Source organism: Microchirus variegatus, assembly GCF_963457635.1.
Source record: "Microchirus variegatus genome assembly, chromosome: 10".
Lineage (NCBI taxonomy): Eukaryota > Metazoa > Chordata > Actinopteri > Pleuronectiformes > Soleidae > Microchirus > Microchirus variegatus.
Window position 1 is genome coordinate 17,672,052 of NC_139811.1, and position 18,664 is coordinate 17,690,715.

Genomic DNA, 18,664 nt, shown 5'->3' on the forward strand with positions numbered 1-18,664 from the left:
TCATCAGGCTTTGGCTAAGTGTGTTCAGAAAAGTCAGTCCGGGGGGAGGTGCAAGAGCAGTTTACACAGCACTGCATATTGCATTTCCAGCTGGGGGAATAGCATAATCCTACTTGTCAATCTGCAGGTGCAAAAGGCCTGTTTTCACACGTACGCTTTCTTGGTCCCATAGCTCCTGTAGTCTATGGCCGCGGAGATGCCCACCACCAGTGCAGGGAAGCAGTAGCCGCACAGATAGTAGTACTTTTTGCGGGAGTACTCGCTCTCAAAGACCTCCACCAGCATGAGATAAAGTTGCACACCCTCCAGACACATCCAGGAGAAGGCAGCCAAGAAGAAGAAATGCAGAAGGCCAGCAAAGATGGGACAGGCAATCTGGGGGTAGCAGCCACAGAGAGAGATGAGGAATGAAAATATTAAGATGAAGGAGGAGGAACAGTTGAGATCAAGGCAAATATCTGAGTGAAAAATAGAAGGAGATAGAGCAGAGTCAGACACTTAGAATATGGTGGAAGTTTTGGACGTTCACAGAGGAAAAATGAAAAGCTGCCTCCTGGGTGACTGGCTCTGTGCATATCATTCAGCTGTAGTTGTGATGTAGTAAAACACTGCCTTATTTTCAGTTTCACACCTTTCAAGTTAAAAAGTTGTCACAAACGTTGTATTGTATGGTGTATTGGATGATGTCGGTTTCAAGTTGGAAAAACATCAAAGCTAATCTGAAGTTGTGATTCAGTTTAATAAAGGAAACGGTAAAACCAGAGAAGACTGAGTCATACATTTAATATCCAAGAAATCAACCCGACTCATATGTGAGAAAACCAATTTCCTTGATATCGGACTAAAATATGGCAGTGGACTCACATGATATTCTGTCTTGTCGATGCCGATGAGGAAGAGCAGCTCTGCAATGAAGAGGTTGATGCAGAGGTTCTTGTGGATGGTGTTGCGATCCGTCTGAAGGCCCCGCAGAAAGCAGAAAGTCGAGATGCAGATGGCTAGACACACCAGGGAGATGACAATCCCAACCCAGGTGATCACAAACAGGATCAGTTCGTGCATCCGCCCCTGGTACTGAGGTCCAGATGGAGATGGGTAAAGAAAATGGTTAGAACCACGGCACGGGGACACAGCAGTCACAGAATAAAAGGAGAGCAGGATGTGAGGGGGAGGCAGAAGAGGATAGACAGGACAACAGTGGAAAGAATGAAACAATAAGGGATAGATAGACAGATGAGAGGGAGGGGAGAGAAAAGAACAAAACTGCTTTATTTAATATTTGTAAATATATGCAAGGAGCTAAAATGTAGAGACAAGAGACAAGATGTCCCGAAAAATACACGACATTCAAATTCATGTGGATGTCAGCTAGAAGTAGCAGGACATGAATTTGTAAGCATGTTCCTTTCCTGTCAGAAAATTCAAAACAAAGAGCTTGTCAGCCTTGAGAGGGTACATTAATGTGAATGCGTGTGCGGGTGTGTGAGTGAGTGAGAGCGAGCGAACGCTAATACTCGCATGAATGAACGTCTGCATAAATTACGCTGCTCCCTTTTCAACCGCGTCTCTGCCACGCCCTTGTTTACTTACATCGGGCTCATGGTGAGCCATGAGCACCGCAAAGTTGGTGAGGTGGCTGCAGGAGCAGGTGGTGTGTGTCCTGTTGGTGTCCAACAGCCTGCAGCCCTGCGACGACCACTGTCCCGTCATGGAACGCTCCGAATAGTTCCAGAAGGAGCAGTTCGGTGTGTGATAATTCTCCAGCTAAAGCAAATGAAGAACACTGTAAGTGGAATGATGGAAAATGTGAACGTGAGTCTGAGAGTGAAAATGGACTGAATTAGGTCACCTGCAGGTGTTTGAGTGTGAAGACCACCGGATCAGTGAGAAATACTCTGCTGGACTCTTTGTTGATAGAGGCAGCGATTATGTGGGAGTTGACCGCCAGTCTCTTCTTATCGTGGCTTGACCCGTCCACTTCCATTTTCACAGTGGCATTCTCAGTGGACAGGAAAGATCCCAAGTTTTTATAGAGAACGAACACCACCTTGACTTGTCCTGCACAGCGATGGAGGAAAAAAAAAAAGATGAAAGGGAGTCAAATGAAAGACAGACAACGTAAGAACAAGAGGGGAAAGAAATAATAAAAAAAAAAAGCATAAAAAGGCAGGATTTTATATATGAAAATGGAGATACAGACAGAATGATAAAAGGGGAGGAGGGAGGGATGGGGAAAAAAGACCAAATGCAGAAATGGGGGAATAATATGGTAATGGAAGCAAGAGTGACAGAGATAGAGAGTAGGGAGTGACAGGGCGAGCAAGAGGGAGACAGAGAGAGAGAGTTAGTGAAGGTTAGAATGATGGTAAGGACCGTTTCATTTTGACTGGTGGAAGAGAGAGAGATTTAATGTGGAGGGCAATGGAACATTCATCCCTCAAGCATTCACAGATCTCTTATTATTCCATATGAATATTTCATGTGCGTTTGTTTCAATCATTCTAATCTCGTTTCCCACTGCAGAGCCAAGTGGAGACAGAAAACAGAGAAGGAAGGGGATGAGGGGCCGTGGAGGGAAGCGGAGGAATGGGGGAACGACAGGGTGGGGTGGGAGGAGGAGGGCTGGAAACAACAGAGATGAGAGAAGGGGATAAGATGGCGGAGAGACGGAGCGAGGGAATGGAATGGGGAAGACAGGGAGTGCTGAGATTGCTCTGTCAGACTGGGGCCGATTGTAATCTACACGCCTCCCCAGCTATTCTATTAAGACTGCTGTTAAGAAACCATCAGGAAAAGAAATTGTCTCAGCGCTTTTTTTCTTTTAATTTAATCTGATTAGCCTGTTATTATGACCCAGTAACTTAGTCAACTGCATGCAGATTCATACAAACATAAGAGAGTGGACAGCATCGTCATGGGGGGGGGCATGGAGGGAGAGAGGCAGGGGTAAGGGTTGCTGACCGTTGCGACTGTACTGTTTGATCGTGGAGGCTGAAAGCTGGATGGTGCTGTCACTGGCGTAATTCTGTGGAAAGGATAAGTCCTGCAAGTCCATCTCTGTGTTCAGAACATGCACCTCAAGATCTGGCAGAGGAAACACAGGACAAGGAAAACTTTAGGGCGACATCTGCGTTTGTTAAAGATTCAAAACACTCCCACAGACAGTGGATCACGTTGTGTTTCATCCGTTACACCCGCCGTCAATAACGCTAACTTACCAATGCTGGGCGCTCGGTCAGAAAAGCGATTCCCATACATGTTGTTGGCCAGCAAGAAAGCTCCCTTTTCGAGGACGTCCAGCAGCATTGTGGCAGTGTGAGCTTGCTCTGTGCTGTTCATGTCCTGCCACGACTGCAGAGCCTCAGGGCGCAGCAAGTTGTCAACTGTCTGTACCACCGCCTGTCACATACAAGAGGTTTGTCACTAGGTACACAAAAACCCAAACAGTCAACAAGGAACAAGCAATAATGTACAGCTTATGTACTGTCACGGATCAGGGGACATGTTTAGACAATCTAAAGCACAAGCTCATTACGGCAACTCCGGTGTTATTGCTATTGGTATTTTTCTATACATTATGCTGTTTCTTAGTTACCAGCTTTTAGTCTTTATTTTTTTTAAGGGAGGACAGCCTGTGGCTTCTTGACCTCTCCTAGCACATTTTAATATTTGTTTTTTGTTCTTCCCTTCTGAGTTTCATGCTATTTGTTTCTGTAAAAATAAACCAAACTAAAAAATAAACTGAACTAAATGCCAGGTGCGTGTGTGCCTGGTACATTGCTATTTAAATGGTGAATGCAGGAAACTGGAGAAGAGATCTGAGGAGATAGAAAAATGCAAAAAAAAAAAAAAAAAAAAGGTTTACAGAAATGTGCCAACAACAAGTTTTAGATTAAGAACAAGCACCTGATGTGCAGCTGCGATTCAAATTATTGCTGTTTTATATTTAACACGACACGTAGCGTTGGTACTAATGTATGAGAAACTCTGCTAGTTCGGATTTGGATTCTCGGCTGCATCAGCATAACAGTTTGCACATGAAGGGGAGGAGGAGGAGGAGACGGAAGTACAGTAGCAGATATGAGTCCTGTAACCTTGCCGTTGAGGACGAATGATGCGCCTGTTTTTCTGTGCACTTTTTTTTTTTACTCACAGAAGGGGGCTGCAGTCCCAGCAGCAGCGCCACGCTAATGAGTATGTGGTCTTCGGCCTACTGACCCTCTGTTCCATCATTAGACTGCACAGTGTAAAGAAATGCACTGACAAACAAAATGCATTTAACTGATGAGGAAGAGGAGGAGGAGGAGATGAAGCTCGTCCCCCCGTGTGTGACACAAGTAAAGTGTATGTGGACTGTGAAACCTGCCTGTCTAATGGCTTTCCACTTCCCTTAAGATTACATTGTGCCAACATTGCGCCTGACCACACCTCATTTTAAGACCAGCACACCCACGGGACTTCTGATGAGATGCAAGTGCATTTGCTGCGTAAATGACGTGGGCGCTTGGTACGAAAATGCGATGGTTGGAAACTAGCAATTTGCTGCTTTTTACTGCGGTTTACGCAGATTTGTTCCAATCGTATGATAACGCGCATGGTGTGAATATGGCTCTAACACTTATTCATGCTTATTCTCTTGATCAGCAAGACAGGGAAACATGATGACGTGATTTAGGGCACAGAGGACTTTGTAATGGGTCCTTTGCGTAGCAGCCATTTTGGCATCTTGTAGCAGTGAAAAGCACAGGTGACACCGATCATATAAATGATAACTGTGTTCAGTTCATGTAGATCAGTGGCAGTGAACCAGCATGCACAGATGCTCAATGGAACATCACTAATTTGATTATTTACACCAGTGATTTTCCTACTGTTACCTAAAATGGCTGCAGTATAAACAGTATAACGTTCATTGTGTATCTTATTGTGTTTTCACTCAGTGATGACCAAATAGGTGTAATATAACCATAAAGTCAAGATGCTTTTCAATGCAAGAACGGTAGATAAGATAATATAACAATTATTCGTTTATTGGTAAAAATGATAATTTGCAGAATTACAGTCATTCAGAATTTCACTGTAATAATAGCATATTAGGTAGTGATAAGTAGGGTAATTTGGTTATTATTACGTATTATAACAAAATTAATTGGTTTATTTTTGTATCTCACTCTTTTTTACTTAGCTTTATATTTCATGTATACACACAGAACCATATATATAGAGAGAGATATATGTTTGTATGTCAAAGAATGACTGACATCTTAATTTGTCTACTGCCACAAATTATGTGACTTGATAATTTGCTCCCATTTAGCAATTATCACTTATTTCATGATAATTATTCATTTTGGTGTCACGCATTGTGAGATGTGTAACATTACAATCAAGCACTTCTAAGTACAAAGTCATCACTGCAATCTGCCAAAAAAAACTCCCCACTCCCCTGCACTGGATTTATTACAGACATATTACCTTTCTATTTCACACTTACAATTCATTTAATGGCAATGTTGATGGTTGTATCAGCTATCCAATTTATTGGAGTAGCCTGCCTGATGAATCATGTAATTCTTTTGCTCAGGCCTCTCAGAATGAAGGATTGACTGCTGTATAGAGCATTGCTGTTACTAAAGTGAATGATGCAACAGTATTCCACTGCCTCAGAAGACAAAGATGGAGGTTTTTTTTTGGTTTATCCTATGATCAGTGGGGTTATACTGAGCCGGCTTGCTACTGGTGACAAAAAATAATGGTCGAGTTACATACTACGCAGCAGCCTTTACTTCATCCACCAGAGATCAGAAGATGTGGTGTCATATTACAGTGTGCTGCAGACAGGTCAAGACACAAAAGCCTGTGTGCTGCAGAATGCTGCATTTCATCATTACAGAGAAGCATACACAAGGCCTTTTTCATGATATTGGATTACAGCTTTCTCAGAACCACAGATATTGCACAAATATTGAAAAAGCACATAAGGGAGGAGTAACACAAACCTCTTACACTATCCTCTAATTACATTTTCTCAGCCCCACATATATATTGTACCTTATTGTGCAACACAATGAAGCCAGTGCCAATATTACACTTTTAGGCTCTGTCACAGTGCAACAAAGCTCAAATTATGTCACAGACTCTTGATTCCCACATTTGCTGAACCCACGTCTCAAAGATGAGAATACCGCGAGCAATAGGAAAAACTACAAATCGACTTTCACTGCTCTGGGAAATACCACACCAACCATTTTTAACACTGTACACCGTGTCTGCCAGGAGTTACACCAAACCAGAAATCCCATAAGTAATGATTCAAAGGGAAATATAAATCAAGATACTGAGCACTAAGCCAAAGGAATCTCATCTACAAGCCCAGTTTACTCCAGGATTTATCTTCCCGGAGTTATTTTAAGTCATAGAGCAGTCCGACTCGACGGGAATGTAAAGTATGCAGATAAAAGAGAAAAGCTACCTGAATATAGGCTCGACAGGTCCGTTCTCGCTTCTGGAGCTGGAAGGAAGAAAACAAAGGCTTGAATAGAATTGCTGAACACAAAAAAAAAACTCTAAATTAAAAACTCACTGGTCCTTGCATGTGCACCAGGGAGGGTAAATTCACATTAACCTCAGCCCTCTTTGTAATGCTTGAATTAAACAGCCTATAGCATGGGCATAATGTGTGTGTGTGTGTGTGTGTGTGTCTTCACGGTCTTATACCTTGTTGTAGTTCCGTGTGGCGGCCTCCTTGTTTCCCAGCCTCAGGGCCTGAAGCTGTGCGTCCAGTATGTCCAGAAGTTGTTCAATCAGTCTCACAGATGAGCTGACGTCTCCAGCCTGGATCCTGCCCCGCGTGTGGTTCACCAGCTCTCCAGCGATGTTGGCAGCATTCTCTCCACTCTTTATCTGCTCATCGAAACACACGCATGCACGTAAAGTGATAAGTGAAACAAATTTGCTTTAATGAGTTGAATCATGTTTAAAACGGCTGGAAAATTCACACCGACAACTGTTGACATGCACACGAAGGAATACAAACAGTTTGTGTGTTTGAGTTTCCGAGTTTTAAAAAAAGTTTGCATAATAGTTTGTCCACTGATCAGATTTCCCCAGGCTCTCTCCTAAAAAAAGATATTATTGGCCTCTCTTGTATCATTGTAAACAAAGATGGACCTTGTAGTACAAATTGTAAGGGTTTCATTCTCCATAGCATTGTTTTCCCTTGCAAATCACACCCTCGGCAACAACTGTGCAAATCCAATTTTTGGCAAGAGGATTAGGAACAATGGATTATTTTCTCCAAAATGTTGGATGTTACCCATTCAGGCACAAGCCCACAGAAAATAACATTTAAATGAGCCAGTCAATGGTATGTATGGCGCTCATTTTAAGTACATCGCAGAAAGCAGCTGCTGACTCAGCAGTCATAATCACTTTTTTAACTTTTGATACAAGGACATCTCAGAAATCTGATCAGGGGAAAAAGCTGAGGATTAATCGGATTATAGATGCATGTTTAGAGCTTAAAATGGCAGTAAGTGAAGTTACACTAACTGTTTATCATCTATAGAGCATGATATTGAGCTACAGCATATATGTAAGCCATTATAAGATTAGGATGGAAAGGCTGAAGAGGCAGGGTACTTTGCAAACTGCGAAACATTAAACCTGATTCTTAAAAAAAAATATTTAACCTAGCTGTAATTACCCGAACAAAAATGTAAAAAAAAAGTCAGTGCATTAATTATTGAGAGCAGATGCCTCGTAATGATGGGCCAACTAAAATAAGTCTGTATTTTAATAAGGGCAGCCTTGGTGATATGCTAATATGTGTGTGGAGGTGGACAGGGAGAATGGTCAGGGCAGTGGGGCAGAGGAAGCAGACAGACCCATGGCCAAGGGATAAGGCTCCAGGTCTCACCTTTTGGGCCACCTGATTGACCCACGGGGAAGTGCAGTTACTCAGGTCAGGACCCCGCGGATTCCACATGACCTGCTCTGTCATGCACTGGAACGAAGCGATTCCTGGAGATGAATACAGGGAGAAGAAACAGATCACAGGGGAGTAATGGAGAGATATTAAGTGTTAGGTGTCTGCAATTAAAGGAGGACGTGTGCAGTAGAGGGATGACTGCATTTTTTTTTTTACCGAAGAATAATGGACTTGAATTAATTTTAAAAATGCAATATTCAAAGTGTTTGAAGACGAGAATAAAATGGGAGGGAGGGTCGTGGAGTTAGAAGTCGGAGAGTTAATGGGTCAGAAGTAGAAAAGGTGAAATAATAGACTGTAGGGCAGTGAGAAAGTGAGGGGAGAGGATATGAAACAGGGTTTTTATGCCGTAACAGGAATGATTTAAAAGGAACATATGCACATGAAACATTTACTCAAGCCCCCACTATAAAGACATCAGGCAAGATCCTTTACTGTCAGCTACAAGAAAGCAGCATCTGACAGCACTCATTTCCAGCTAGGTTTTTCTGTTTAGTTGTGAGGGTTCAGGGAAAGGACACCAAGCAGGGATAAAAGGAGAGACGGGTCTATCTGCTCTGCTGTCGCTAACACAAATAACCGACGTCTAATCACAAAGATGAGGCAGAGAAAAGGCAAGAAGGGAGACCACAGAGAGAGAGAGAGAGAGAGAGAGAGAGAGAGAGAGATTAACAGAGTGGAAGAGCAAAGAAGGCAGAAAATGCAACAACACTTCTTAGCTGTAGGAAGATCAGAGCAAATGTGGCGTTGCATTTCGAACTCACTTTTTCTCTCTCTCTCCCTCTCTTTTTCTCTTCACCCCTACTTTCGTCTATACTCTCCTCCATCGACCACAGATTGGTGTTTGAGCACTAAGCCAAAATGTGGCAATTAAGCCAGCTGCTAATTTAACGTTACTGCTGTTCTAAAAGAGAGGAACTTACAGAGCCACTGAAAGGCAGTTAGGGGAAGGATGGAGGGAGAGGTCTTTCTTCTGTGAATAAAGATTGCTTTTTGATGGCTGCAGTGTTTAGCAGTATAGGAGCTGGTATGAAGGGAGGTGAAGCCTGTGTTGTCTAGCCTTTCATTTCATTATTCGCCACTTTCGATCAGCTCTGTTACTGTGGGAGATGAGTCTTTCATTTGTGGAGCACGGGCTTTCATCTGCGAGTCCGCAGGGACCGTGCCTGCTGGTGAGACCAACGCAGGGACAGAGGAAGACAACAGCAGAGAAAAGAAAAAAGAAAAAAAAAAAAGTGCGAGAGCACAAACATGCTGATCATTTGCGTACATGCTCAGAGATATGCTACACTGTGGGTGTGCACTTGGAGCACATTCATGAGTGTAATTAAAATGAACACACATTTCAAAGGTCCAGTGTGTATCATTCGGGAGAGTTTATTGTCAGAATTTGAATACACTACCTATAAGTAGCTAAGTAAATCTTTGTTTTTGTGGCCTTAGAATAAGCCTTTTATATGTACTTTAGGTAAAGGCAGGCCATCTTGCACTGCCATGTTTCTACAGCAGCCTGAACAGCAATAGCTTTCTGTTACATTTTGATGTGGAAGCCGACTATGCAAACAAATCAGACAGACATCCTCTCTGGTATGCCAAGGCCGCCGTAATCCCCTGATGTGCTTGGGAGAGGGAGGGGTGAGCGGAGCGGAGTCCTCTGTTTGTTACAATCTCAAGTCTCACCATTAGAGGTCACAAATTCATAGCCATTAAAACATACACATGCGGCTGTCCTCACCTAGAGATCCTTTGGGACAAGGGCGGTCTACTGTTTCTCCTCTCTGCGTGGCGGGCCACTGGACACCACGCACCAGCTTTGCTTCACACACATGGAGCTCAGGGCCTTGTGGGGTTTGCGGTGGCCGGCGGGTGACGGGTACGGTGGCTGTGATCGGTCGAAGATCAGGGTGCTTGTTGATGGAGCCGATTGGGCGTGAGGTGGGGGCCAGAGGACGGGCAGTGGAGGGGCTGGCGCTGGAAGTGAACGGCCTTGCTGGAAGAGTGGTGGTCACTTGGGTGGTGGTCAGAGGCCCTAAGGTAACCATGGAAACACACACAAAAAAAGAGGAGGAGTTAGAACTTGGCTATGAATTTATTTGGAGCTATTTATATAGTTATAGGAGGATGTAAGGGATTTGTTAGAGAGCTGCAGGACCTCAAGCCAAAAAAGAAGATCAAGAAAGTGAAGGACACACTTCTTTCACACACTTGTGCATGCAAAATGTATCTCAGATGTTGAGAACAAAAGTTAGTCCGATAATAATTGGGGTCACAAATGTACGCTTCTGAGCCTCTCAAAGCCTCTTCTCCTGAGGAATAAGGAGAATCAGGGGAGGAGATGGAAAGAAAGCATCAAGTCAGGGAGAAGTAAATTATTGATCAAATGTATCAGTGAAGCCACCATCACTAACAACCAAACCTAATGCAAAGATAAAAGCAACACATCACAACTACAAAAATCCTGACTGATCAAACGTTAAGTCTGCGCACAACTGTGAGTGCTCCCGCCCGTCTGTCTCTGCCTTGTCTCTCTCTGGGCATAATATGAGCTTTATACAAGCCTTTATGCAGCTCAGATATACAGTACATCCAAACCTCCCTCTTATATTGATGGACTGCCAAAATGCAGTGTGGTATTCTCATTTCATCCTCCCTCTTATCATTTCTGTAAGACTTTTTCATTATCCATGACACAGAGAAGTTGATATTAAGTGCTACAGCAGTCAAATCTGAGAGGCCGTTCTTTACTGTAACTATGGGTGGGGATAGAAATACAATGATTTGGCATCCGAGACATCCAAAAGTCAGATAAGAAACAGTCAAAAACACATTCTGCTTTGGCTGTTTGACATTTTCTCTGGTCAAGCAAAAAGCATCATTGTGTATTACAGTACAGTGAATGAGTCTCCCTTAGAATTCCACTTTATAAGGATATTAATGTATCATAAATGAAATGCAGTCAGTTGAAATCCAAAGGACAATATCTATTCCACATTATTTTCTGGAAGAAGACACTTCAAGGTGTGTATTATAATGTTGCACATTAATCATTTTGTCTGGTAGTAATTCTCAGCTGTAGGCCAACTGTCATTTAGGTTTGAGGAATAAAAAAAATGTTACAATAATAAGTTATTACTTATTATTTGTTATATTTTAAACCTCACGAGTCTGACATGTAATTCTACATCTCAAACTAAACAGGAGAGGAACTTTCATTTCCCTGTACACCAGTGCAAATATCTCATTATTGTAAAATATAATAAAAACAACAATAAATATTGCCTGTGTGTTCTTTCTGTAGTATCGCTCCTCACCTGTGGTGGGGTCTGGTGGGCCAAACTCCAGCGCATAGCGCAGCACGTTGTAGTTGTTCCAGACATAAAGCTGGTTGTCTCTCGGGTTGTAGTCCACAGAGGAAACGTACTGATAGGGGTTGGGGAAAGGGATGTTGACAGGCTCCTCACGGGCATGGTTAGTATTGTAGGCATACATCACCAGGTCCCCGCCTGCTTCACTGTCATCGTCCTGGTACACTGAACGCACAGCGTAAAGCACACCGCAAGCCATGAAGGCATTGGAAGCCATCCTCTTGTCAAAGCTGGTCTCCCACGTGCCTTCAAATCGCAGGGTGTAAGGGTTTACCTGCGAGCAAAGACGATATTCTCAAATCAGTCAACACTTAATATGTAAATAATCATAGATTTAAAGGTGCATTATGTAATAAATCTAAATCAACTGGCCATAAAATCCTCCTAATATGTCACAGAGACTCAGGAATAATGTTCATATAACAAACTGAACTCACCAACAACAACAGTACAGACGAAATATTTGCATTAAAAATGTTTTTTTGCAGACTGCAAATCATGTTTATGTTTTGAAATCATGTTTTGGCATGTGGCGCCACCTACCGGCGTCTACCAATCATTGCAGTCAGTAGAGTCTCAGCTGCCGAGCAACCACGGGTTGCCAGTTACGTCAGAAAACGAAACCTAAAAGACCTCTTTTTTATTTGAATGTAGTAACTGTTTTTGTCCACATTCTTACATATGGCACCTTTAAGGGGAAGTTTTAGTTATGGTTGAACTTTGACTCTTTTCATTTGCTTTTTATCTTTTCTTTTTTCTATCTATCTATCTTTTTTTATCTGCAGTTTGAAGGTATGTTGAAGGCTTTCTTACAGAAGCTTGACAAATTAAAGTTATGTTAAAGTAGCAGCTCCACAGCTTGATTGCTTTAAAGATGACAAGAAAAGGTGAATGTCAGGACTTACATAACTATGCATCAAAGGCAGCATCCATAAAATCTTTAATAACTTGGTATAATATTTCTCATTCTCCTCGTGCTTACAGGAGAACAAAGCAGCACAGCTTTATAAGCACTTCTAACAACGTTTAAAAAGTAAATAACCCATCAGTATTTAGTTGTTATACTTCTCAATATGGCTTCGAACTACTGTATATATGGAGGCATGAGCTGCGCTCTGAGTAAGGGGAAATATATTAAAACTCCAGTGCATCTAAACAATTGCTTTATGATGATCACTTTCTTGTTTATTTATTTAGTTGCTCCATTATGCTGCAGTCTCATATCTCATGTCGAGTTTGATATTTCAGATGGATTGTTTATAAACGATTTCCTTGTAAGGTCAAAGACAGTGATTGTAAATGGGGTGCATTGCTTGGAACAAGACATTAAGTCAAACTCTTTTTTTATGTGTGAACTTGCAGTTTTATTTATTTTCGAAAAACAAACAAAAAAAAAAAGCCCCAGATATTAAAATATGATTGTTCATGTGTTTTGAGTTTGTCCAATAAGTGAGGACAGCACTTTGTGCACAAAAATGGTGATCAACACGATCAATTTTATGATTGCACATCATTAAATCGTTTGTTGCCAGAAAGACGTGGTTGTGGCACCGCTATACCACATCTCCAAAAACAATTCAAATGCTTATCTATTGATGATTAGTTTTGGAATAACATTTTTATGCACCTCTTTTTTGGTGGTCAAAAAATATCTCTCTGTCTCATTTGTCAGTTGTGTAATCTAAACTGTAACTCATTCATGTGTAGTGTGTGTGTGTCATTCTGACTAATAAAATGAGACTTTGACATGTATAATACACATCTCATCCCCCACCTGGCTGACCACCAGTCGGCCGTTGTTGGACTCGGTAGCGTAGATCACCCAGAGGCCATTCTCATCCACAGCTAAGTCGATGTCTGACTTCCCTCCCCAGCGGTAAGGCGAGGTGTCATGGTAGTTGGCATTTGTGATAATGGCCTCGCCACTCTTGATGCGTGTCCTTAGATCATACTTGACTATGTTTCGTGTGCGCTCCTTGTTGTAAAATACTGCACCGTCATACACCACAAACCCTGTGCCGTCAACTCTGTTGGGCAACCTATTGACAGAGAATCACATAAGTGGTAAGAAATCAGAGAAAATATTATGTCAATTACTCTGCATGACACAATCCAAGAAGAAGGCCCAACATTGAGCTGGCTGGCACCACATAGGAACCATTCTGTTATCACCATCCATCTTTACATCAAAAGACGATAAATCAATACAGTAGCATGAGCTATTTGATCATCCACGACAGTAGGGGGCACCCTTACTTGTAGGTGGTGGTGGCTCTGCTCTGTTTGAAGTCTTCCCAGGAGGCATACTCATACAGCATGTCAGTGCGATAGGGGGTCCAGGGCATGACGTACAGTCGGTCACCAGACTGCAGTGGGTCCTTACACCATGCCCCTGCCTGGTGCTCTGCCTCCTGCTGAGAACTAGCAGACTGCACCCGCAGCAGTGTCCCAGGACACACAAAGACTGGAGCAGAGGAGGTGTGTTGGAGCAGAGAGGAGGATAAGAGGGGGAAAGGAAGACATAGAAAATGAAAACAAAGCATTGTAAGAATGAAATATACCATGATGATGGCAAGGGGCGGGAGAAAAGAAGTAGGAAAAGGCCAGAGCCCATGGATAGCAGAACAGCAAATGGACGTGGAGGGGATCGAAGGAAGATGTGAGTAGATAAAAGTAAGTTGAAAAGGAAACAAAGAGTAGAAAAATAATGAGACAGAGGGGGGGGGGGGAGTGAAGTGAGGTACATTATCAGATTTAAAATGAAGGAGCACATAAAAGCTCATTTGTAGAACATCAGCATTGTGGTTGGAAAGTGTCTCAAAATGATAAATGGGAGACTTCTGGCTGCTGCCGTGGCTTAGATGTCGTCTCTCTAATCTAATTTATTTTGGCCTACTTTTTATTTGATAGTGCATTTGTTTTATTATTATTTCAAAGGCCGGTGGTTCTCTGCTATGCTACTGGGTGGTAAAACAGTAATTGTGGAGCTTGTTTTAGTCGGACACACATTTGGCTCTCAGTCAAGAGCAATGCCTCAAAGATAAAAAGGCTTCCTGGGGTAAAGATGTGAGGTTGGCCAGGCTCCTTTCATACACTTTCACACAAATGACATGCACAGAGACAAACAGCAGTCCCTGCTTCAGACGGATGGAGAAGCACACAAAAACTATTTAAGAACCCTCACACACAATCTGTACACACACACACACACACAAAAACGCACACAGTATGACTACATTAGGTAGGTAGAGGTCATCAGCTGGGCACAAGCACAAGTTGGCTGGTGTGTGGTGTGTCTTTGTGTGAGCGAGAGAGAGAGAGTGCCATGGGATTCATGGACATGCCAGGTGATGATCACAGAGGTACCAGAGAGAGAGAGAGAGAGCGAGAGAGAGAGAGAGAGCGAGAGAGAAAGAGGAAGGGAGCTGGGGAGAGTACAGTTTAAAACAGCTGAGGAGTCCCCACGTCTCCTCGGCCAGTTTATTTATGTGACTCTGGCTCGGGGTTGCAACAGAACCTTGCACCTGCTGGTCACCTAATGACTGAGCGCATCTCGGAACTAATTGGACGCTGCAGGGGCACCTGAACACAGATGACACACACACGGATGCACAGACAGACAGACAGACACGGACACATACCACACGAAGAGAGTACATGACATGCATCCCCATGCCAACATACACTGTCACACTGTGATGATGGATCAGTCTAGCCTCAAACTGTCTTGAATATCGTATGGGGTCTAGTTCAGGAGGAGAATGAATAACAGAGAGATAGAGAAGCTACTTCAGGATTTTCAGGAAAATCCAGCTTTCTTTTTTTGCTTATGTCATGCTATTGTTGATAATGGCTAGTGATCTGTAGCGCCAGACCACTTAGGAATTAGCCTGTTCTTTCTGAGGGGGTCCAACAGGGAGTGAGACTGACAGCCAAATAGGAATCTAATCATGCTCAGGCATAAACAAACACTCTGGATACAGACTCTTCAGAGGGAGGAGGCTTGTCATTCTCCATTGTTGAACAAAAATCCTCACTCGGAAGCAGGGACGCCTGAGGTGTCTGTTTGGCAAAAATGAACGTGGGTGACTGAAATACGCAAAATAATTGCGAGAGCAGTAGTTGAGCGTGGCACTTTCAGACAGCTGAACAATGGATTTCTGGACGAACATCTTGCTAACTCTCCATCACACTACAATCAAATGACATCTTTATCATCCCAGACACAGTATAAGTACACTGCAAGCTCCAAATGTATTTAAAATAAAGTCTGTAACGGGTGTGGTATTATGTGAGCAGAAAGATGTGGCGCTTGAAAAAAACAAAAAGACTATCAAGTAGGACACCGTCTCGAAAGTGCAATGCTACTGTAAATAGAGAAATAAACAGTATGTAGAAAGCAATGCGGCGTCTCTGCATGTAGGTGACCCATTAAATAAGCCAGTAAGACCCTGCCTCAAGGTAAAATAAAGGACAAAAACACACAAGTCTGTTCTAGTCTGTTGGATAATCTACAATAAAAGTATACTTAGTAATTTGGGAGATGCTTTTAACTATACAGATGGAAGGACAACACTAAATCCTCAAGTATTAATTAAACCTCAATAAGCGCGCAAGAATCTAAAGTACTAGTAAGGTACAAAAGAATATGCAATGGAATGTGTGTTTGTCTCATGGCCATTTTAAAAAAATGTTTTGAAGGTGTCAGTTGAATTTGTCCTAAAAGGGTCAGTGAAGGAAGGATTTAATTAGTATATTAAGTATAATAGATGTTTTTAAATAAATCATTTGGAGGATGTATCCTCATACAGCAACATGCCACGATTCACCTTGGCCAGTGTTATCATTAACTTGTATGGGTTTGGTCTTTGAAGGTTATTAACATTGATCAATAGACAAAAGTGCAAAATAACCTTTCGTTGGTGTTTCATTACATTGAATATACCATATGTTAATATTATATTACTAGATATAGGATCAGCATCAAACTTTCTACTGTGGATCCGGAGCTTTAAAGGCTAATACATTTTCTGACCATAATATAGAGGTAAGACTCAGCATAGGCACTAAAATCTATCATGGCTCAAAAACAGTTGTTGTCTGCAATACAATTTACTCTCGATACACTGTGCCCGCCACAGTGTTCCCCCCCAAAAATACTATGTGATTCTGTTCATTATTGCACCTAACCTTGCAGGCCTGTCCTAAATTGGTTGCAGTCTGTACTCTATTGGCCTCATCATCACAAAAACACTGCAGCACAGCACAGACTAACAGTCTGTCATCCTCCTCCATGCTCCTCTGTGCCCTTCTTTCCCATATGAACTCTGCCGACTGCCTATCAACGCGCCTTGGTTTATTCTAATGAACTGGTTGTTGGGTGGGCCTGGTGTCAAAGGGGCTCATCAACGGCCTCCAGGCTGAACACACAGGCTGTGAGGGGACACGCACACACACACACAAACACATTTGCACACAAGCCAAACAGAAACAGTGGCCACGCTTCACACCCCAAAAACTGTGCCTAGGGGGCTTCATTAACTCTGACCTGTGCTCCCAAACCTTCCCGGCTGCTTTCCTGTTTACCAGCTCGCTCTGCCTTTCCTTCACTTCCTTCACTGCCTTAACCCCCCTCCCTCCCTCCCCCTAACTGTGACGGGTGATTGTAGCAGCGGGAAGCCAGAGCAGTCAAATCCAAGCAGTAGAGTTTGGAGTATAAGAGGCTATTATGACCACAGTATGAACGAGGTATTAGCCATTATGCATTAAGAATTAGGCGTAAGTCTGGAGATTAGGCATTATCCTAGTCTGGCAAGAGCAGGTTAGCTGGAATAAGAGCCATCTGGGATTATGTGAGATAGTTAGATTTATAAATTAATTCCTATTTGGGTGCGGATGGAAATCTTGTAGTCATGATCACTCCAGTGAAGTCACTAAGCAGCACAGAAACCCTACAAACTAGCCAGATGGCTAATGAAACTTACCTTATCAGGGATTAAAACCCAGGCTGTAGCTATCATACTCAAGCATGCCAATTACTACCACACATACAAGGGAATGCTGCTGTAATAATTGGCTATTTATCTTCATAATCCCTTTTCCAGGCACAGGTCAGCTGTTTCATGTCAATATGAGGCAGTATTATGAATTTATGAAAGTGCTAGAACTTTCACAGAAATTACAATAAATATCCCCATACAGTGACTAACAGCAATCTGTGATTGACTGGTAATGCAATTAAAAGTGAGCTGTGACAGCTTTCGGCTAAATTTAGTCTTTTCATTTTGGTTGTCCTCTATAATCCCTGGTGTTCTCATGTTTGATGTGACGGCATCATGGTGATGGTTAATGTACGACTTTGATGATCTAAACACCCCCTGCCAAACGTTGGCAGCTGTTTCTAAAGTGTGTCCTTGTGGTGTTTGTGCTTTTTTTTCTCCCCTCTTTGCTTCAGATATCTGAGAGTTCCGCTGGCCAAAGCCTTTGCTCAGTCCACGGTTATGGCCTGCACACAGGACTGACTGCTGGGAACATGCTGCTCTAATTGAATCCCACACCTGTTACTGGCAGGTGCAGCTTGCAGGCAGCAGGGGGCAGAAATGAGCATGGCATGGTACCCCACATCCATGCTGGACAGTTATTGGACTTTAAGTGAGGAGTGAGTCTGTTCATGGTACCCTGATATGAATATGATCAGCATCCCTTTGTGTGTGTGTGTGTGTGTGTGTGTGTGTGTGTGTGTGGCGTGCATGTGTGAAGTTCAGAGAGACAGAGAGGCAGAAAAGGAGAAGAAAGCCTGAAGAAGGATGTGAGCGTGTTCTGTGTGTAAACAAGAGAAGAAAGAGAAGCGGAGTAAGAGAGTAAATAGGTTATTTCCTGTGAAATGAGAATTAGGAGTGAGTTAATCTGCTGAGGAGTGACATATAGTGACAGAGAAAGGAAGCAAGGAATAAGGAAGGAGAGGGGAGGGCCTCCGATTGTGTTTCTGCTTCCTTTTAGATTAATGAGGAGTCAAGTCATTGGAGTAAGAATACAAAAGTACAAACAGCCGTGCACAGACATATACATACAGACAAACATCCATGGGATGTACACAGACACTCAGACAGATTCACAGAAGGACACAGTCACCAGACAGTGGAAGAGGCGGGTGTCACACTGGCACCTTTATCAACCCAAACATTTACCCCAGAGAATACCCTTCACTGAGACCAAAACTGGCAACAGCAAGATATACTGTGCTTTGAAAGCAACGTCTTATCTTCCCTGGAGTGAGGCTGACACTGAGTGACAGGTGAGTTGGTGGGGA

The 18,664-nt window shown here is 42.8% G+C and overlaps 1 protein-coding gene across 1 annotated transcript in view; it reads right to left on the reverse strand.

Moving 5' to 3' along the window:
• The window catches only part of adgrl1a (adhesion G protein-coupled receptor L1a), a gene marked incomplete at both ends in the record, with an annotated part of 49,565 nt that overhangs the window by 7,162 nt on the left and 23,739 nt on the right, over positions 1-18,664 (reverse strand). Inside the window, 13 exons of the mRNA XM_083896909.1 lie at positions 155-375; positions 865-1,074; positions 1,591-1,764; positions 1,850-2,058; positions 2,962-3,084; positions 3,219-3,399; positions 6,473-6,511; positions 6,718-6,903; positions 7,919-8,022; positions 9,726-10,019; positions 11,302-11,629; positions 13,130-13,394; positions 13,612-13,819. Coding sequence (XP_083753035.1) covers positions 155-375; positions 865-1,074; positions 1,591-1,764; positions 1,850-2,058; positions 2,962-3,084; positions 3,219-3,399; positions 6,473-6,511; positions 6,718-6,903; positions 7,919-8,022; positions 9,726-10,019; positions 11,302-11,629; positions 13,130-13,394; positions 13,612-13,819 — 2,542 coding nt within the window. The remainder of the gene's footprint in view (positions 1-154; positions 376-864; positions 1,075-1,590; positions 1,765-1,849; positions 2,059-2,961; positions 3,085-3,218; positions 3,400-6,472; positions 6,512-6,717; positions 6,904-7,918; positions 8,023-9,725; positions 10,020-11,301; positions 11,630-13,129; positions 13,395-13,611; positions 13,820-18,664) is intronic.